Source organism: Berghia stephanieae, chromosome 8, assembly GCF_034508935.2.
Source record: "Berghia stephanieae isolate SIO BIC M18660-M18661 chromosome 8, UCSD_Bste_1.3, whole genome shotgun sequence".
Taxonomy (NCBI): domain Eukaryota; kingdom Metazoa; phylum Mollusca; class Gastropoda; order Nudibranchia; family Aeolidiidae; genus Berghia; species Berghia stephanieae.
The window spans coordinates 30,017,177-30,039,304 of record NC_088367.1 but is presented as its reverse complement, the minus strand read 5'-3'; the positions used below and the strand labels follow the sequence as shown (position 1 = coordinate 30,039,304).

The following is a 22,128-nucleotide window of genomic DNA, read 5'->3' as shown; positions in this document are numbered from 1 at the left end:
GTGTCTGTGAAAAAAAAAATGTCATCGCATTTTTAAAATCTCGAATTTATACAGATAATTCATATTATTATTATTATTAATCTTGTGTGAAAAGTGAAACGATTTATATTCCATTAATCATGTTGGTTGTAAATATGTGATTTAGTTGTGTGTCATTTTGTCATTCAAGAGGTGTGTCATTTTGTCACCCAAAGAAGTGTATCAATTTGTCACTCACGATGGGTGTGAAAATCCCAGTCAAGTGTATGGTGCAAAGTCAAGTGCATTGGTTGATGCAGAAAAGGATTTAATTAATGAACTGCGGTCTTTGTTTAAATATGTAGGTACTCATTTTTATCCTCTCAACTAAGAGATGTTGTATTCTATGAATCACCCGAAAAGGGAAGTGAGGTACACCATTCGATTGGGATTATTTTTGGTTTTATTTCAACTTGTGGAGGAGTCTCTTTTTGTTAAAGATAGAACGAGATTGACCTCACTCAGCTCTTTGTTATTGCTTTTAGCCAGCCATTATTATGAGTAGTTCTCACTAAATTGTATTAATCAGACAAAAACGTTTAAGGTTACACATTCTTGTGTGTCTTGGTACGTTATATCCGAATGCCGTTTGTTATGAGTTTTTTGGGCGTTTTTTTTTAATAAGCGCGTAGCATCAATAGATAATTAAAAAGAATAAAAATAATCAGAAAGTGTCAGAAAACAATAGAATTAAAATGTTTCTTTACTCTTTTCATTTCTTATCCGTTGGTATAATATAAGTAGAGCCTTTTCCACGTCATTTTCTGGGTCCGTTTTGATCAATTTATGAGAGAGTGCTTATTAGCAGTTGTACACCTTCCCTTCCAGGCATTAGCTGGTAATATTCTGGCTGACTGTTTTTATGTTGCGTACAAGAGGATAAACTGCGGCTCCCTTGGCTCCATGCAAGCATGCTTTCAAATGCCTTTATCTGATTTGCACCAACGTGTCTGGCGCTGATATGGCAGAAAAAAAACACCCAAAAAATACAAGATACGCACGGCGCACAGAGATAGAAGATTTATTCAACGCAGTGAATGTCTTGAGTCGAATTAAGAGTTGAAGAAGTCAACCTTGTTTAAATCTAAATGTGATTTATTTTAGTTTACTCAATCGATTAAGCGACCCGATGTAAGCTGTCGCGAGATCCGTTTGTTCACCAATTATTCCAAGGTTGTGACTCGAAATGTAGCCATTCGAACTTTGAATTAAAGGCTATTTTAAAATCCGTTAAAGCCGGGTTGTTATATTTATTTATTTATTTATTTTTTAACTTGAAAAGACCTCAGGCTACAATGAAAACAGTGAAGTCAGCAGCTGCAAACTAGAAATGTAATGTTTAGTAATGTGTATGGGTGTGTGTGTATGTGTATGTGTGTTTGTGTCTGTGATAGGAAAAAACAGTCTCCCTGTAACAGAATTAAAGTCGGTAAAAGCTGTTAGCCATTAATTAAAGTTTGTGTCTGTGATAGGAAAAAACAGTCTCCCTGTAACAGAATTAAAGTCGGTAAAAGCTGTTAGCCATTAATTAAATTGCAAGCTTTAATGTGTGTTCCATCCGAGCTTAGTTTATACTAATAATACAATCCCGTTTCTATTTTAATTATTGAATACAAAGAATGGATGATTTTGTGGTTTGATTTTTAAGACAATACTTTTAAAATGTGTATCAGAAGGTGGTAGAGGAAAATATCTCTAAATTTATCTGAGAGAGAGAGAGAGAGAGAGAGAGAGAGAGAGAGAGAGAGAGAGAGAGAGAGAGCGAGAGGGGGCATGGGATGGGACGAAGACAGAATACGTTGTAATAATGTTGTTGCGGGCTTGGGATAGGATTGCTTTGACAGGGGGAAAAAATGATGAAAATGAATCCATGTAATGCGTATCATATTATATTGTAATCACTTTGGTCATTGCGTTTCATAATGCTTCATTTATTATTCTCCTTGTGGAAACATGTTCTTTTCGTTCAGTACAAGTCGCCTGTAAAATGTCTCCTTTGTCCTAGCACTCACACATTTAACTGCCTTTATAGTCCGTTTTCCATTCTCACCTGACTCAAGTGGGGTAATGTGTTAGTGAGTTTTACAATCATTGTCAATAGTCCTGTCGCTGACCATGCTGAACATCGCTTGACTTGGTTACAATGCCGGACACCATATCGATGGGCTACTTTGGCGCCTCAACTTGAGCCAACTGTGGTGGGACTGAATAATCATTTACCACAGTTCAAACTTTTACTCAGCGCCATGTCCACTTAATGTACTCAATGCGCTTACAAGGGATCTCGAGTCGACAGTAACACTTAACATGTAGGACGACGAGTCATAACTCTTGTGAGGCGCCATAACATCTTTTCTCTCTTGACGGTAACCAAAAATAATACCGGCAATGTACTCATTTAAAACCTGAGTGCGGTGAATGAATGTGAGTGAAGAGCCTTTCCCGGGGACTCAACTTTATACCGGCCACAGCAGCAGCGGGACGAGAACCAGGGTCCAACAGGTCAGAAGACGAATGTCATAACATACCACAAGACTTCAAGCCGCAGCATGCATAATGGTTTTATGGTCCTCTGCCATCTGCTTTAACACTTTGAGTCAGGATCGATGACTTTATGCCGATTAATCGTGATTTAATAATCTCGTTTTTATCTGAATTTGATAAGTACTGTACTAGGATTATGTTCCCAACTTAAGAAAGATTGTCAACAGTATAGATAATAAGAATAGTAGGGCGGTACCAATGACATAATGTAGGCATCATCTCATCATTTTTTCACAAAACTCATAATAACCTTACCTTACCTTACCTTACCGGGTTCCTTCTCATAGAGGACGGATGCCATGGTATCCCACAATTCTCTGTCTTGCGCCATCTCTGAGTAGTCCTGTATCATGCTCTCAGTCATTTCTTTTATATTTCCCAACCAGCGCTTTCGTTGTCTCTCCCTCTCCCTCTTCTCTCTCTCTCTCTCTCTCTCTCGCTCTCTCTCTCTCTCTCTCTCTCTCTCTCTCTCTCTCCCCCCCTCCCCCTAAATTAATCTTTCCTTCAAGTATTGACTTCTGAAGACTGTTGTGGCGTCGTATGTGGCCACAGTACGCCAACGTTCTGTGCTTTACAGTCACCAGAAGTACCATATTGTTTGTGTTTTTTTTTTTTTTTTTGGTTGTTTTTTTTTTTGTTTTGTTGTTGTTTGTTTTTGTTTTATCTTTCCCTGACATACCATAATAACATAGCATATAATAATAACATGACATCATAGTGAGGACTGCACAGGTCAAAGGCCTTTCAATTTCCTATGGAAAAAAAAAGTAGAAAAATGTTCAGTCAAAAATTCCCGAATATGATAAGCATTTACATCGTGAGCTCAATCAAGAATATAACAATTGAAAACGTACTTAACTTACCAAAATGTTGTATTTGTCTCCGCGGGTAAGAATTTGCGTGGGACTACTTAAAAAGTACTTTGTGGACAATTTGATCATAACTATGGACACATAACTGTCATAACTATGGGTGTATGTATGTATGTATGTATGTATGTATGTATGTATGTATGTATGTATGTATGTATGTATGTATGTATGTATGTATGTGTGTGGGGAGGGGGTGTATGTATGTGTGTGTGTGTGTGTGTGTGTGTGTATTGGGTGTATTTGTGTAAAAGGTGTGTCCTTTCTGCTTTAAATTTTAAAAAATTAATATCGAGTCTAAGAATTTCTAATTGTTCTTTACAGTAACGCTAATAAAATATACTCAAGTCTCAACCCTTTTCTTTTTTTACTTTTTAGATTCGATTGTCAGCAAATTATTCGTTTCGACAAAATACCAGTTTGAGGCGGTGAGACACAATTTGTAAAGGAGTGCTTCAATTCAACACCAATTCAAACTATTTTAAATTTTAGTCTTTTGAATTCTTTTCTTTTTTTCTTCAGGCTCAGAAATGCGTGAACACCACTCCTTGAATTTACTCGTAATGGCATGGTTAAAGCAATGTCATTTTGACATTGGAAACACACACGCACACACACACACGCACACACATACACACACACTCTCTCCCCCCCTCTCTCTCTCTCTCTCTCTCTCTCTCTCTCTCTCTCTCTGTGTCTGTCTCTTTCTCTGTGTGTGTGTGTGTGAGAGAGAGAGAGAGAGAGCGTATGTGTGTGTGTGTGTGTGTGTGTGAACATTTTACCATTAGGAAATGCCTTTTACATAGCATTTATTCCACCGACTGGTGATAATATGACGTCAAAGGTGCGCGCAAAAGGATAATGATACTAATACCTTCATGGTTTAAAACATCATTGGTAATTTGGTGATTGTTATATCACTATAATAAGAGAAAAATCTATCTATCTATCTATCTATCTGTCTGTCTGTCTGTCTATCTATCTATCTATCTATCTATCTATCTATCTATCTATCTATCTATCTATCTATCTATCTATCTATCTATCTATCTATCTATCTATCTATCTAATCTATCTGTATATCTATCTATCTATCTATCTGCATGTCCGTTTGTTTGTCTCTCTTCTGTGTAGCATATTTTCCCAAACGTTAACCTTTTAAAACACCATTGTTGAAATATATGGATGGTTTTAATGTCAGTTATGCCATCCCATGATTTTTTCAAATTATCTTGCTAGAATATCCATTTCTCTCACTTATTTAAAAAAAAAAAAAAGAAGTCCAAGTGAGAGTGAGAAAGTGAAAGAGAGAATTTGGGGGACGATACCACAGACTAGGAGGTATTCTCTATGGACGGTACAGAATTGAAAGAGGCAGACGTGTGTGTGTGTGTGTGTGTGTGTGTGTGTGTGTGTGTGTGTGTGTGTGTGAGAGAGAGAGTGTGTGTGTAATATGCAGGTAGCCTACGTAGTTTGTTGGCACCGTGCTATGGTTCAGTATCATAGATGGTTTTGGATCAATTAAGTTCCCTTCACCATCACATGTAGGCAGACACAGCAGCGTTATTCTAACATTTCAACTTGTCACGAATACAATATCAAAAGCATTGGGGAAAGGGGGGGGGGGGGGGGGGGGGGGGTGATTAATGGTTGGGTTATATATACGGCGGCCAATTGTTAGTGATTAGTTGTGGTACTTATTTTTACGGATTTTGTACAATAAGTACTCCATAATGTGCCGTCAGTGTCGAGCAACTAAGAGGATGATGGAGAAAGAGGGAAGTGCAGAAGAAAGATAGAGAGAGAGAGAGAGAGAGAGAGAGAGAGAGAGAGAGAGAGAGAGAGAGAGAGAGAGAGAGAGAGAGAGAGAGAGAGAGAGAGAGAAGGGGGGGGGGGGTAGGAATAAAAAACACAAAATCTTGAGCTTTTATATAGCGCAATACCCACTTAACGTGCTCAAAGCGCTTTAAAGAGGGTCTCTGACCAAAAGCAACACGTAACATGTAGAACGAGACATGACACGGACAATATTTAGAGCGGTGACATTGGCCTTGTGATCTTGTGGTATAACACCCGCCTTCGGACTGGAAAGTCCAGAGTTCGAGTCCCGCTTTCAGTGGCGCATGGGTGAGTCCCTGGAAAATGCTCTTTACTCACATTATCTCACCGTGCTTAGGTGTACCTGTCCGTTAACAGCGTGATCACTGTTAGCTAATCTGTCGTTTGGCGGGGGGGGGGGGGGGGGGGGGGGGGGGGGGAATGAAATATCGCCGAGTAGGCGCCACATGCATGTCTCGTCCTACATGGTAAGTGTTGCTTTTGGCTAGGGACCCCTTGTAAAGCGATTCCATAATAATAAAAAACGCTTCAATTTTTCTTCTTTTTCTTCCTTTTAAAATATTTTTTTTTGTTGATATTTTTTTTGCTCCCCTCCTCCTCCTCCTCCTCCTCCTCCTCCTCCTCCTCCTCCTCCTCCTCCTCCTCCTCCTCCTCAAGTTAATATTTGACATTTATTTTCCTTTCTCTCTCTCTCTCTCTCTCTCTCTCTCTCTCTCTCTCTCTCTCTCTCTCTCTCTCTCTCTCTCTCTCTCTCTCTCCATAAATGTTGGCCGTTTTTTTTTTAAAAAAACCACCACCCCTTTATTCATCACGTACTCAGTAGAGCATGTATTGTATGATATAATATGCGTTATCGAATTTACAAATCTCGTAAGAGAATAACGAATAAGCATGGGGACAGGGCATTAGCAGAGACACCAGAAAGTATTTGATATAGAGACACTTGTAAATGGGCAGAGGCGTTTCTTTCGAATCTTTACAATACGATTTTTTTATTATTTACTGACTCTCTCTCTCTCTCTCTCTCTCTCTCTCTCTCTCTCTCTCTCTCTCTCTCTCTCTCTCTCGCTCGCTCGCTGTGCGCGCGCGCGTGTGTATGTATGTATGTATGTATGTATGTATGTATGTATGTATGTATGTATGTATGTATGTATGTATGTATGTATGTATGTATGTATGTATGTATGTATGTATGTATGTATGTATGTATGTATGTATGTATGTATGTATGTATGTATGTATGTATGTATGTGTATGTCTGTCACGTGCAAAAGAATAAACATGGTTTACACGTATACCTCTCTCAGTAGCTGGTCAATGAACATAATGTCATACTTCATTTGCCTTTGTCGCCTGTGCCAAATATACATTTCATGTAGGTACCGGCGCATCCATCTCGCTCTCTCTCTCTCTCTCTCTCTCTCTCTCTCTCTCTCTCTCTCTCTCTCTCTCTCTCTCTCTCTCTCTCTCTCTCTCTCTAATGCCGTGGTATCCATTCAAATTTGAGATGGTTCTAATAAGTTGTTGATGTATCTAAATTGACATAAGTTCGGTATTTTAATTTTAGTTTTTACACCGAAAATTCTCTCCCTTAAACTTTCTTTGAGCCCCTCTTAGCGATATCAACGAACAATTTACAGACGATGTTTGTTGATGCGGTAGAATATAATTAATTTTTAAGATATTCATCTACTGTCAATTTAAAGCGCGTGGAAAACTGAACAGTAGTATCCGATTTGATTCTGTCTATTCTATTTATTTATTTTTAAATATTAAATAATATTTAAACAAGATTAGGTGACGGGAACCCTGAATATAAAGTTCTGTACAATTCTGAAATCATTAACCATCCTGTAGATTAATCATGCAAAACAAAAACAAAGTAAACAATAACAAAAATTTAGGGGATGAGATTTGAATTTAAAATGAGTTCGAACAAACTGTGACTGACCAAATAAATTTCATGTGGATTTTCACAAATCTAGAGGAGCTGTGGTAATCGTTGAGGCTATTTTGACTATTTTCTGTGTTTATTATTATTTTTATTATTATTTTTTTAATTAGCAAATTCATGGATTGATGGATTGTATCGGATAATGTTCTATGAAATTAAGAATGGAAGTTAATGATAATGTTGTGGAGACAATAATTCAAGAATTAAAAGACAAACTTTCCTCTTGTGTCCACTACATCCTCAACCTTGACCTTGGGGACGCCAGCCTCTACCTCTTACTCTCCTCCTCATGTTCCCTCATCGTCAGTTTTCTTATTGTTTCTTATAATCACCGAAAGCGCCGGCACCATCATGCAAGCGGCAGTACTGGTACAGCAGGTCAAAGATCTAGTGGTGTCAGGGCGACCACCGGGCTTTCCCCAACTCCTGATGGCAGCAGCAGCGGCGGCGGCGGACACCACAGGACGTCCTCTAATGTGGCCACCCCAACCCCTATTCCACCTGGCTCAACAGCGTCTCAGGGAGCTCAGACCAGTCCCAATACAAACAAAAAAGTAAGGACGCTATATTTAATATTATTTGGTTAAACTTAAGGACAGAAATCAAGACAAGTATAATTTCTTTGATTGCAAAGTTCTCCACGAAGCTGAGAATAACATTTTATTTTTGCTTTGCATACTTTAAATGATTCTTTAGATTTGTAATGACTTGATTTACAAATCTGGTTTGGTTTATATGACAATGCTGCAGATTCTACCTTGCTGCATTAAAAAAAAAAAGAAAAAAAGAAAAAAGAAACAATTGATAACTTGATTTATGTCTCTTGTTAAGTGAATTTATCCATGAAATGTTGAAATAATAAAAGCATAATAAAAGTGTTTCGATATGTCTTTTATCAAACGACAGGAATTTAAAATAAACTTTATGCTTTTGTTTTGTCATTTTAAGAGATATTTTGTCAAATTGGTTGTAAGATCAAAATTTTAAATTTTTGATGATGTGCCTTTGTCCGCCCTTCTTGATAGCGTCATTACACTTGGAAAATAGTCACAGATAGATTAACATTATCTGGAGTATAACTTTTACCTTTTGACTGGCTACACTCAATATGTCATGATATAGATAACTTTGAACTACCATGAACTTCAGTGGATTTCCTTAATCCAGACAATTTCCAGGCTCTTGGTGTAGGAATCTCCCCCCCCCCCTTCCCCCGAAAAAAAACAAACATAAAATCAACAACAAAAACGACCAATCATTATTCCCTAGGAAATTATATAACTATTCATTTGAGTCAACGGGTGATATAGTTAACCCTTGGTTTCCAGTTTCTTGTTTTTCAATCTGTAAAAAATAGTTATATAATTTTTAGATTTGCCAGTATTCCTGTGCTTGTTGGCAAAAATTTAACATGGATTGTATGGGAAAAATTTGACCCCCAACTCTATCTTTTTGTTAAGAATAGATGAACAATTTATTTAATCCAATCATGAATCAACATCTTTATTGAATCAAAACTGATGTTCATTTTTAATTAATCTTTAAAACAGAATCGATACCAAAGACAGGACTCTAGAGGTAGCTCTGGCCGTTATGAAGATCCAGCTACGGCTTCAGCTAATGGAGAGCTCCGACGAAGAAGTAGTCAAACCTCCACCCACAGTGATCAACTTCCTTTCGCCGTCATCAACCGTAATGTAATGAGGCGAGATTCCTTTGAAATGCCCCAACGCACAATTATTGATTCCCCAAGACCCACCAGGTCGAGATCCTTGCACAAATCTCCTGTAGAGGTAGCTGCAATGCCCACGAGAGGCGGTAGTGCTCGCTGGCATCAGAATCCTGTCTCCTCATCCCAAGGAATAAACCAGTCCGTTCCTCCTCCCCCTATCAATTCTCATCATCCTCATAACCACCCCCACTCCCACTCTCACCACCACCACCACCAAACTCCCCCTCATCATCCCCATATTCCACATGTACAAAACCAACCTCATTCCCATCCTTATATACAGCAGCAACAATCACACCATCACCATCCACAACAGCAACTACTCCACGGCAGACAAGGCAGTTTGAACGACAGAAGTCCCTCTCCCCGTACCAACCAAGGCTTGTCGGAGTCCCAACACAGCGCCTACAGCAGTGATGTCTTGGGTTACCAGTCCCCTCAGATGATGTCTTATGGAGGACCAAGCGCACCTGACTCTCACCCACACCATCATTATCACTCTCACCAACACCATCACCACCGCCAACAACTTCTACAACAACAGCAACCTGCCAGCTTCCATGACATGAGGGCAGGAGGCTCTTCTGATTCCTCCCCTGCCACATCTCATCACTCCCACCACTCCTTGCATCACCATGGTTACAGCACTGCCGATAATACGACTGCTTCAAGAAAAGGCAGCATGCCAGACTTCCATTACACCAGTCCGGGTGGTCCTGTGCATGGGGACCACAACTTACCTTATAGAAAAGGATCAATGTCAGATGATAGCAGTAGCTATTACAGCGGAGATAGCGGCCCCATGTCCATGATGTATATCAGAACAGACGGCCACGATGGCCTCACCCAAGCAGCCCCGATCTCATCATTATCAGATCAAGGGAGAGGAGGAGAAGAATGCATAGCTTTTAGTCAGGACATTGTCAATCAGCAAGAAAATAATATGAGTCCAGCATCTGTACACTATGCTCAATCAGCCAAATCTAAAAGATCTTTCCCAAGGACAAATCCAAATTATGTCGGATTAACACGAGGTGGCACTGGCAGCAGTCAGTCATCAGGAAGTTCCGGAATTTATAAGAAAATCAACAGTCTGGATATCCAACATTCAGGTAGTGGTGGGAGTCTGGGTAGTGTGGATACCGCTGGCTACATCCTTGCTGGCAATGGTGGAATAGCTCCCAGTATGCAAACATCTCAGTCTTTGTCAGATACATACTCTGACACACAGAGTCTTACCCAGAGCCCTCAGCTTATGCATACAAGTATTAGTAGTAATAGTAGTAGTATTATAGGGCAACAGCCAACACCACAGCTACATCAAAAACACCACCGTAGTGATAGTGATGCCTCTCAATCCAGCTCCAATAGACTACAATTTCAACAGCAACAGCAACAACAACAATACCATCATCATCATCAGCCTTCTTCAAAGGACAACGTACTTCTAGCCAAAACCCGAGAGCTTTCTGATGGCCAAGGTGGATCTTCTTCCCCTGGCTCTTCCCGAATTGTATCTGATACTGCTACTACCACTACACACTCCTCCCACAATTCACCACGATTGTTGCCAGATAGCAGCAATTCTAATAAGACCTCCAGTAGCTTGGAACAAGCAAGAAGTAAGTAGATTCTTTGCTGTATCATAAATGTTGTCATGCTGTACATTGACAAAACATGTATTTAAAAAAAAAAAAATTAATTGGTAAGAAAATGGGTGTCTTATATTGCAATTAATTAAGATGACACCCACCTAAATTTGGGGATCCCGATAGCTCAGTTGGTAGAGGGACCGACATCAATCCTGGATGCAGTCAAGATTTTTTTCTGACCCCCCTGTTCGCCCAGCAGTGATTGGGTAGCTGGGTCTGTTTGATCTGGCAGAAAGTACTTTGCAATAGACTAGTGTCCTGTCCAAAGGGTAGCAAGCAATTGCTATTATCCGTTTCTTACTATAGAAACCGGGTTAACCTCCGGCTTCATTGGCCTAATGACTCTGAAGGACTACCAACTTAATTTATAACATCAAGTCCTGTTCACTGTCAAGTGGTTCAATGTCTTTGCTGGCTTTTTAAAATGAATTGTTAGGTCTTATAGAGACAAGGGTTGAAATGAGGTTATAATATAGTTAATTATAAAATGGTTTAACACGATGAGCTTTTGGACATAGTGATTTTTAAATTTCTTAAATTTTCACACATTAACAAATTGAGATTTTATTTTGTTTCTTTTTGGGCTTTTTTTTCTTCAGATATTAGCATGGGCTATGCTCCTGCTAACCAATCTTCAATTCAGAGAGGTGTCCAAGGTGCTGATGATGAGGATGAGTATGAAGAGGAGCCAGACTATGCCAACATTCCTCCTAGTCGTAATGGCCATGATGGAGGAAACAGCGGCAACAACAGCTTGGCTGGCAACCCTGGAATGGATAGTCCTCGAATTGATGGGTATAGGCATAGACCAGATGAGGAAGACGATGATGAGGAAGATGATATAGATGATGACGAGGATGTTGATGATGAAGAGGAGGAGGAGGATGATGAAGAAGGAGATGATGAGGTCCTGCATGATGATGATGACTACAACAAAGAAAATATGAACAGTCGGGATAGCTACCCAGACTATGATAGTAAGTATAGTGGTATTCTATGTACTATCAAGAGCTTTTTGTAGAAAGATGTGAAATTATTCCTTAGAGACATAAAGCACATGGAGCTGGAGTTTCTCCCTCCGGTTGCTGTAGGTTATCTAATTGTTGTTGGAAAGACAGAGGGTCTGAAATTTAAAAAAAACAAAAAAACCCATCTTTTCTTCATGCCTGTCAGTTTGGTGTTCAGACAATAGAATATAAGAATATGGTATGATGTACATGAGATAGTATTGCTTTTCATTGCAATAGACAAAAAAAAACAACAAAACCAAAACAATCAGAATATGTTGTCTTAAGTGCATGGACTGATTGATATGAAATCATGTTAAGATTTTGGAGATAAGAGTAATATTGTGCGGCTATGTCGTCTCGTGGTATGACACTCGATTTTGGATTAGAAGGTCCTGGGTTCAAGTTCTGGGTGGCACATAGTTGAGTCCTTGGAAAAGGCTCATTAGTCACATTCTCTGATTACATTCTCTGACTGGACTGTGAGTACCTGGCCATTAACAGCATTGTCCCTTTCCGAAATTTTAAAAATAATATCGCTTAATAGGAGTCATGTCTTGTCCTGCATGTTAAGAGAGCACGTTTAGTGAATATTGCAATATATAAAAGCTCAAGTTTTTAAAAATAATATTTCCACATTTCAGAACTAACTTTTCACTTCCATACTTGTATTAACTGTTACAGTCGAAAATCCTTATTGTTTAGATAACAATTTACAAAAGATAATACTAGTTTTATTTATTTTCTTTTTAAAAAATTCAAGGTGTACCTGAATTAGAATCGGACACGTCCAGTGTTTTCTCTGCAACCCCAAGAGGTCACATGGTTTCTTCAACACAGCCAATTAGCATCCCCCAGTCGTTGGAGACTCAGCATGCATCACTTCGAAGGAAGAAAGGAGACAAGCCAGAAACCAGTCCAGCAGAACGAAGCCAGTCTCTACAGGTTAATATTAGAGGACAATTTAAAAGAAAAAAAAAAATTCCTCAGCCTTATTAAATAGTCAGTTGTCTTCACAGTTGAATGCAGTGAAAATCAGTCAAACTGAACATGACTAAACCAAAAAACTCTATAAACAGACACGAATTGTAAATGCTGTCAGTTTTTTCTCTTTGTGTCACAGTTATGAAAATCTCAAATTTACAAAGCGCTAAACCCAATCCTTTTGCTAAACTAAAAATAATTGCTTCCCATTTACTATTTTACATTAAAAAATTTTTTTTTCCAAAAGGTAATGCATAATATGTCTGATGTCACACACTAAGCCCCATACTGAAATGTAGTACTATTGAACACAGTTAATCCTTGTGTTGAAATTTATGATTTCTTCCAATGAAGATTTGTGTTTGTCTCTTGTTGAATTTATAAAAGGCCAAGAGATAATGAAATTGTTGTGATATTTTAGTGACATCTACATTTAGGTCTTTGATTTTCTTTTAGATTGAAGAAACAGCTGCTTCCCCTTATACTTTTATTTTTTTTAAACTTTTTACTTAATGTCACAGGTGGAACTGAATGTTGGACAGAGACCCTTGAGCATGGTGGTTCCCTCACAATCTGATGTCAACATGGCTATGAGTCCATCAACAGGATCACTCAGCCGTGGGGTCGGTACCTTTTTTTTCATGTTCAACCAATATTATAACATATAGATACAGTTATGTAGTAGTTCTTCAGACCCATAAGACCCAAGTCATATAAACTATGTAGTAGTTCTTCAGATCCATAAGACCCATGACCTATAAGCTATGGAGTAGTTTTTCAGATCCATAAGACCCATGTCCTATACGCTATGGAGTAGTTCTTTAAATCCATAAGACCCATGTCCAATAAGCTATATAGTAGTTTTTCAGACCCATAAGACCCATGTCATAAAAGTTATGTAGTAGTTCTTCTAATCCATAAGAATCATGTCCTATAAGCTATGGAGTAGTTCTTCAAATCCATAAGAATCATGTCCTATAAGCTATGTAGTAGTTCTTCAAATCCATAAGAATCATGGCCTATAAGCTATGTAGTAGTTCTTCAAATCCATAAGAATCATGCCCTATAAGCTATGTAGTAGTTCTTCAAATCCATAAGAATCATGCCCTATAAGCTATGTAGTAGTTCTTCAAATCCATAAGAATCATGCCCTATAAGCTATGTAGTAGTTCTTCAAATCCATAAGAATCATGCCCTATAAGCTATGGAGTAGTTCTTCAGACCCATAAGACCCATGTCCTATGGATTTATCATGGAATTTGCATTGATAAAACCAGACCTGCCTTCTTGAGGATTTTACAATGCCATAGTTTCCAGAGAGGAATCAAGAAGATTGGCTACTTCTATAATTAACTGTATATAAATGGACCAATTTCCCTTAGAATGATTGAATAACGATTGAAAGTCCTGAGTGCACGGATGCCAAACTTTGTGATTGAATAAGTTTCATTCGTTTTCAGTTGGAGCTAGAATCTGTATTTTCTGTAGCAGTGGGCAGTTTTGATATAACAGAAAGAATTGCTTGCTGATTCCTGTCTGTGGAAAACTCTTTCTATGTCAGATCTAATAGACCCAGCCATGTAATCACTGCTGAATGGATGAATAAATCAGAAAAAATGACCAACTCTATCTTGGGTTTTAAAATGGGTGTGTTTGCTTGTGTGCATACCTTCTCCACTAATTGAGCTATTAGGGGGGAAAGAGAAGTAGGGGGGGGGGGGGGATTATAAATTTATAAATGCTTTAAACTGTTGAGAATATTTCAATGAAGATTTTAGATTGTTTCACTTGAAATATGCTAACACCCCATGTTAACGACAATTGAATTAGATATGCAAGAGTACCAGGTTTTATATATGCTATTTGAGGTATTTTAACAGTGCTTGTACAAATGAGAATCCAAGGTTAAAATAAAAGAATAAAAGCGATAATTTTTATAAATGCTTTAAACTGTTGAGAATATTTCAATGAAGATTTTAAATTGTTTCACTTGAAATATGCTAACATCCTATTTTTTCATATTGAAACACGATCTTAATGTATACATATTTTTGAAAACTGTATTTAATTTTTCTTGTTTTGTTTTGACATAGAAATTGGCCTCTGAGGGAGATATGGAACATTACAGTCAGCATCTAAATCGTCATAAGAAGGGACTCTTTGGGAAGAAAGTGCCTCTGAATAATATGCTCACGTGGTCCAAGGTAAAACTCATAACTGTGTTTGAAATTTAATGAGTGTTAGGTGGTTTTATTAAATAATTCGATTCAGATAAATATGAAAATATACATAAAGATAGTGCAGAAATAGGTTAGGATGAATTTATAAAATGTTTTCTATTATTTGTTATTTATTGATTTTTAAAGAATTATACAAAGTATTGAAATTAACCTAGACATGATTAAACGCTTCGAAAGTGCTATATATTACCCCTTAAGAAACGATTTTCTCCTTTTATCTATGGCTTAGAAATTATTTGTAGGTAACTGATAATTTGTATTGCTCACCTTTTTCATTTCGTCATCAACGATATACTTTATATTCCCTCCATTCCCTGACTACAGGACCCAATTCAAAAGCCAATGATAAGGACAGCGGACAAGGCTATCAAGAAGGAGGCTTGTGACATGTTTAAAAATATCCTTTTATCTATATATATTCTGGACATTGGCTTTTCTCATCCAATTTGTATTATTTTATTCCCATCAGCTTTTCTTATCAGATGTTGTCTTGTCTTTACATTTGCTTTTCTTATCTGAATTTGATTGTGTGTGTGTGTGTAAAGATGGATATATACCTCAGGGTTTAAGGGGAATACCTTCAGAAATGAAGGGGTTTTGTTTTTAAAAATGCCTTTATTAAAGTTTTTCTTCAAAATTTTTACTGTTATTATCACTTTTAGAGATGACAAAATGTCCAAATCAGTGAACCCTTTTACTTTACACCAAGAACACATGTAACTGTTTTCCTGATAATGTATTTCTGCATTTATCCCAGACAATGATATATACTCCAATAGGCTAAGCTGGACAATACCAGTTATTCTTGTCGACTTTCAGCTATATTTAATTTCTAATCTTTATCAACCTTTAGGTATTTTGTCATAAACTTTTTTTTTTAAAGCAGTTATAGCATTTTGCGGGTGATATTTTGATGATCATGAAGTGAAGTAGTGTTAAAATAAACAAGGGACCTTTTTTTGAAAACATAAAGTGGTCAAAGATTATCATATACCAAAGTATTTGTTTTGTCAGCATTTATTATAAAGTCATTAAAAAAAAAGAAGTTTAGTTTCTGTCTTTGAATACCGTGCGTAGTACTTTCCTTAACTGAATGTTCACTGATTCAGCTATACATGGGAGATCGTAAGGGTAAACAGGCACCAATGTCTGTAGCACTAGATATTATCACCAAAGGATGGACCATGGCCAACCTCAGGGATGAGATCTTCATACAGCTGTCACGTCAGACCACTGACAACAAGAGAGAGTGAGTTATTGCTTAAGTCATCTTGATCTGGTGGTTGCAATAAATGTGCAATTTTGCTATGTTAAAAACATAGTTAACTGAATTAAATATACAGGAGTATCAGGTTAAATATTTTTGCAATTTGAGGTATTTTAACATTGCCTGTACAATTGAAAATCCAAGTTTAGATAAAAGCATAAAAGAAAGATATAAATTCAACATTTACTGCATGGATTGACTGTCATAACATGACAAAGTAGAAAGTACCTTTATATTCATTTGGGTGGTAAACTTATATCTCAATTATTGACTAGTCACAAAGTCTTAAATTTGAGAGATTTTGAGAGTAGTCCCAAATAAAATGAATAAGTGACAAGTTTGAAGTCATCTTATTTTATCTACGAAGTAGAAGTTCTGGTTAAATTTTTTTTTGTTAAAGATGTTTGGCCACTGTGCAAGAAGGATGGGGTGGTAGGATAATTTTTCTTAAATTGGTCATCAATAATTTTTATTTATTCCTCTCTCATCAGGGAAAGTCTCCAGCGTGGATGGGAACTTATGGCTATGTGTCTGCACTTCTTTCCCCCTTCTCTAAAGTTCCATTCCTACCTCGACAACTACATCAACAAACACAAAGATGCTGAGTTTGGCAATGTAAGCTATCTTTTTTTATTAATGCGGATATGTGAAATGAATTAAATCAACTTTGAATGATTTTTTGATGTTTAAAGATAAAGATCAGTAAATGTTATATAGACCGGATGAGTAATAGGATCACCAGTTTTAGACTTTAATTGCAAAACAAATAATATTTTTCGAGGGTTTTTGTTCTATTTTGTTTTCGTTGTTTTCATTTGGGGGGGGGGGTTCTTCATTTTTTTGATTGGGTGAATTCTTCCTTAACATGGTGCAATAAAAAGTTCAATTAAAAATAAAATAAAATAATAATGAAATAAAATACTGTAATAAAATTTAAATGAAATGTAATTTGTTTCTTTGTGTATTTTTTTCATGTTTTTAAAAAGATTTCACTTTATTATGTCTTTCCAACAATTTTGTTCAGGTTCCCATTTCGCATTTCGCTAGCCATTGCAGTCAGAGGTTGGAGAGAGCTTTGCAGACTGGAGCTAAGAAGGGGGTCAGGAAACCCACGTTGGAGGAAGTGGAACAGGCCAAGGTGGGGGTTTGAGTTGATAGACGTGATTGATTTATTTTAGATTTACTTAATTATCCAAACTAACTGATGCCTAGCCCTACGTTCGGTCTTGTGTCTTGATGTAAACGTTGGATGCTTTTTATAGTTGTCCCAGGTGACTGTACAATGTTGTTAGTGATTCTTGAATTTGGTGGTAGGAATGTTCGTCTGATTTTAGATCAAATTTGTTTTTGTTTTAGGAAGATTAATTTAAGGTTGAAAGAAGGGTAAAGAATTGAAACCATTTAAGCAAGTCTTTGTGATGGTATCTCATTATGGAAGTATTATGCGTTGTCATGAATTCAATGTGATCAGTATCCAGTATGTTAATGCAATGCATCATCATTTTGTCAAAATATTATTTTTGAAATATATAAAAGCTAAGTTACAGACACAGACTAGCTTACAACATGTAACAGAGAAAATTTTAAAATCCAATTCTTATTTTATTCCTGTTATTTTGCTCCTAACCCTGAACATGAATGATTGTATAGTAAATTAACTATGATTGATATTTTACTCTAATAAATTTCACATTTTATCTTTCTTTTTTACCCTCCTTCTGTCTTATTTTCTTTTTCTTTCTTCCTCTATTTTATTTTCTATTTTTACTTGTCCTCCTCCTTTCCTTCTATTAAATTTTCAACTTGAAAAGATTGAAATCGATTATCCAAGAAATAATTAGGTTTATCAAAATTTTACCACATTTCAGAAAGCCATTTTCTACCCATCCATGTTTGGATCCATGCTGGAGGATGTGATGCTACTGCAAAAAGACCGATTCCCAGAGAGGCAGTTGCCATGGATACAAGTCGTCCTGTCAGAGGAGGTACTTAGACTCAATGGGACGCAGACAGAGGGAATATTTAGGTTAGTTGCATGATAATATTTCGGGTATTTAAATGTAAATTGGAACATTATTTTATTTATCTCGAGATACTTATTTACTTCTTACTGCCCTGTCTGCTCGATATTATGAAAGGCAGCAACGAATGGCCTCCATCTTTGGTGTAATGGTAGCCCGCCTGACCACTAATGAAGAAGTCTGAGGTTCGATCCCCAGTTTTGGGGTGTTTTTTTTCTTGTATTTTTTTCTTTCTGCTTTGTCTGACACTGTTTTGTACACACCTTTTCAGATCTGACCTCTATCTGCCTCTTTTACTTCTCTGTCTCCTCTATTTGCCTTGCAAATTGTTCTTGGCATACCATCCTTTCATTCTTTTCTTCTTTTTCACTTACATATTTTGATATGCAATGGCAAAATTAAATTGATGGTAGCTAATGTTTCTTATCATATCCTGCTTAATGTTTCAGAGTGCCAGGTGATATAGATGAGGTCAACGCCCTTAAGCTTAGATGTGACCAATGGATCCCTCCATCAGACTGTCCAGACCCTCACATCCCAGCCTCCCTGCTCAAGCTTTGGTACCGCGAACTCTACGAACCTCTAATACCAGCTCACTTCTACGACAACTGTGTGGAGAATTATTCTAGCCCCGAAGCTGCCATCACTATCGTCAACCAGTTGCCTGATATTAACAGACTGGTTTTGTGCTACCTCGTTCGCTTTTTACAGGTGAGTTGTTGTTTTGGCTGTTTAATAACCAATGTCTTGATAACGATAATCTGGTGGCCTGTTGACTTATTTGTTTTTTATTTTGTCGTTGTTGTTGTTGTTGTTGTTGTTATGAATTGTTTGTTATTCATTGTTGTTTTTGTCGTTGTTTCAATTATTATTATTGTATTTGTTGTTGTTTGATGATTTATTTATTTATTTATATATTTATTTATATATTTATTTATTTATTTATTTATTTTATTTATTTATATTTTACCTTGATTATGAAAGTTCTTCAATTTTGAATTTCCAATTTAAGCAACTCAATTTGAGTAACATGAATAATATAATTTTTACAAATCACTAATTCCGATACCCCTTATTTACTTATTTCATTGCTTTTATTTATTCTTCATTAGGTTTTCGCTGCTTCAGAGAATGCCCAGGTGACCAAGATGGATGTGAACAACCTTGCTATGGTTATGGCACCAAACTGTCTCAGGTGTGAGAGTGACGACCCCAGAGTCATATTTGAGAATACACGGAAGGAGATGGGATTCATCCGCACCCTTATCCAAGCCCTGGATACTAGTTTCATGGAAGGCGTTGTTTGACAATGAAGAACATAGACAGTAATTAGAAGTCAAAATACCTAATGATTAAAATGTAACATTTATTCAGTTGACGGGTTTTGAAAATAAGATCTGCTAGCTGATGCCCACATTACATGTTCTTTACTGTGAGGGAAAATTTTCAAAGATAAATTTCTTCCCATTTTTTTTGCAGGTCAACATTATGGGTTTAAATATCTCATGTCACAAGGAAGCATATGAAGTCAATCTCTTAATTGAAAACAACCTCATTTTGATATGCTGAAGGTTCATAACATGCGCCAAGTCTGTTTTTATAGCTTAATGTAACGTTGTAAACCAAGAATCATATACATTATTATGCATCATTTGTATAAGGAACAATTGTGTTTTTCTTAATGGGAGCTGAATTGTACAAGAGTTAGATTTTAAATAGGGCTTATTCATTTTTCAAAAGGATGTTGAGGAATGTTCTTAAGTAAACAATAGCCAAGCATCTTATCCATTGATAGAGACTGGTATTGTCTAAAAATATTTACAGAAACCAGGCTAGACCTCAACTTCATGGGCCTTATTTCAGTCTGACCATATTTGAACTTTGCCCCTTACAGTCTTATCTTACCATGGACTTATTCAAGGTGTGGAATGAGAGAATATATAAAGAAGCAAGTACTTCATAGAAGAAAAAAAAAAATCCTCGTCAATCAAATCAATCATATAAATTGCATTTTTTTTTTTGGTTTATTTATTTAAACACTATTTTCGATATCAAATTATTGTGTATTAAGCAGTTGTCTGCTCATTGTAAAAAAAACAAACAATAATGACATTCACCAAATTGCTCACAATACACTTTCCATACTAATTTTTGTTGAAATTATATTATTTCTGATTTTTAAAAATAGAAATTTAGAATTTATTGCACAGGAAAACTACTGGGTTATTTCATTATCATTAAATAGTAATGTAAGCTGCCTTGCTTTAAGATAGAATTTGTTAATTGATTAGTCAGTTGTAAAGAATTGTACTTACATCTCTACCCACCAATCCATCTATTTACCTCAATTACTCCTAATGCAATGTATATCGTCACAACTTTGTGAAATACACATATTTATATAGACCACATCTGATAGTTAATTAGTTTTTAGCACATACGAAGCATTGTAAATTGTAAGACGTTTTGTTTGGATGTCGAAATGTGTTCAATATTTTTAAAGCTTTTATGACTGTCATAGTTAAAAGCTATAGTTTAAGATTTTATTTAATGCCCCTTTTCACTACACTTAACGATATTAAAAAGATGATATTTATATATATAATGGACTGAGCAATTTAAATTCCTGTCCAAGGTCACAAGTAGAACTCCCACTGTCTCCACCAGTATCCAAACAGCAGCTATATGACCCAAAGGCGAGTGATATAAAAGCACTAGACCATCGCCCCACCCAACAATGGTTCTCTTACAACTGTCCTTATAAGACATGTAAATTTGTGTACTGGTTTTATTTATAAAGTGATTGTTTCATTCACCAAAACATTTCTTCCATTCTAGAATAAACAGTACCAGACTAAAGTCACAGACATCAAATTAAACAAGAAAAATGTATCTTTTACAGCTCTTTTGGACTCCCATCACCCTGGAAAGAGGGTGGCTTTGGAGGGGGAACTGTTTCACAATTGTAGTTTGTTTTTTGGGGGGTTTTTTAAGCTTGATAAAAAAGAGAAATTAATCATTTGAAAGTTATCATTGTAGATTCTTGGCCCACTTTGAATAACGATCCAAGGTCTTTGTTGGTTGTAGCCCCCACCCCCTCTCTTTTTTTCATTAACTGACCCTCCACACACACCCCTTTTTTTTAGCCAGTCCCTTTTTCATTTTTGCTGAATACAGAATCAAGAACGTTTTAGAAAAGTCATAGAATGTTGTTTATTTTAAATTGCTAAACAATAATTGAGTCCAGAGTTATACAGAAAAAGTTGTATTGTAGTTGGCTTCAAATGATCAAATAACAGCCTAACATGAGAAAACTTGGTTTATGTCTCGGTCCTTTATATTATCATGAAAGAACGAACATCTTCGATGATAATAGACTGAACAGGCTAGTCATTTTCATCTTTTACATTTGTAATTGAAAGAGGCAGAACAGTAAGCATTTAGGTTGTGAGTTATGACAATTTTATATTATTAATTTTTTCTTCTGATTGGTGTAATCGTATTGTAAGAATTCCGAATTTACACACTATCATAATTGATAACATTTTACCCTCACCAATATGGGTAACATTACATCTTTTATGAACATAGTGAGAGGTATGAGAAATATTAAAACTAACATGCGTATTTATTGCATTGCTTGTGCAAAATACTAGCAAGTTATAACTAGTTTTCTATTTTGGCTATTGGTCAAAACACTTGAAGGATGAAACTGTTAGATATTTATCTTGGATATATGCTTACTTACTTACCTTAGGCCTTGAACCTTTCATAGACTTTAGGCCCCATACAAGACTTCTATATTTATCATAGTCCTGGATGAGGCACTCTAAAAGCCTCCATGTGTATTTGGACCTAGAAGTAGAATCTCTATTTCCAGATCTCTCCTCCAGGTAGTACATATACTGCCTCCTTTTCTCTTTTCGTTGGAGGCGATTATGTAAAGGCCTGTCACATATGAGGACTGATTTTGGGTTACAGAGGGTATGCTGACCTCCCAT

At 36.6% G+C, this 22,128-nt stretch overlaps 1 protein-coding gene across 7 annotated transcripts in view; it reads left to right on the top strand.

The window, feature by feature from the left end:
* LOC144978490 (uncharacterized) overlaps positions 1 to 22,128 on the top strand; it is a 129,913-nt gene that overhangs the window by 107,683 nt on the left and 102 nt on the right. For 2 of the 7 annotated variants that reach the window (XM_078924653.1, XM_078924648.1), the window contains exons 2-14: positions 7,335 to 7,778; positions 8,775 to 10,578; positions 11,208 to 11,585; positions 12,379 to 12,560; positions 13,121 to 13,222; positions 14,693 to 14,803; positions 15,164 to 15,236; positions 15,941 to 16,088; positions 16,598 to 16,721; positions 17,131 to 17,244; positions 17,975 to 18,132; positions 18,577 to 18,838; positions 19,240 to 22,128. The exon at positions 19,240 to 22,128 is cut by the window's right edge and continues 102 nt beyond it. In XM_078924653.1, the coding sequence (XP_078780779.1) occupies positions 7,374 to 7,778; positions 8,775 to 10,578; positions 11,208 to 11,585; positions 12,379 to 12,560; positions 13,121 to 13,222; positions 14,693 to 14,803; positions 15,164 to 15,236; positions 15,941 to 16,088; positions 16,598 to 16,721; positions 17,131 to 17,244; positions 17,975 to 18,132; positions 18,577 to 18,838; positions 19,240 to 19,434 (4,056 nt within the window). In that variant the 5' untranslated portion in view covers positions 7,335 to 7,373 and the 3' untranslated portion in view covers positions 19,435 to 22,128. Of the gene's footprint in view, positions 1 to 211; positions 391 to 7,127; positions 7,779 to 8,774; positions 10,579 to 11,207; positions 11,586 to 12,378; positions 12,561 to 13,120; positions 13,223 to 14,692; positions 14,804 to 15,163; positions 15,237 to 15,940; positions 16,089 to 16,597; positions 16,722 to 17,130; positions 17,245 to 17,974; positions 18,133 to 18,576; positions 18,839 to 19,239 lie in introns of those variants that run through there. The other 5 variants (XM_078924651.1, XM_078924652.1, XM_078924650.1 and 2 more) reach the window with 5 other exon arrangements.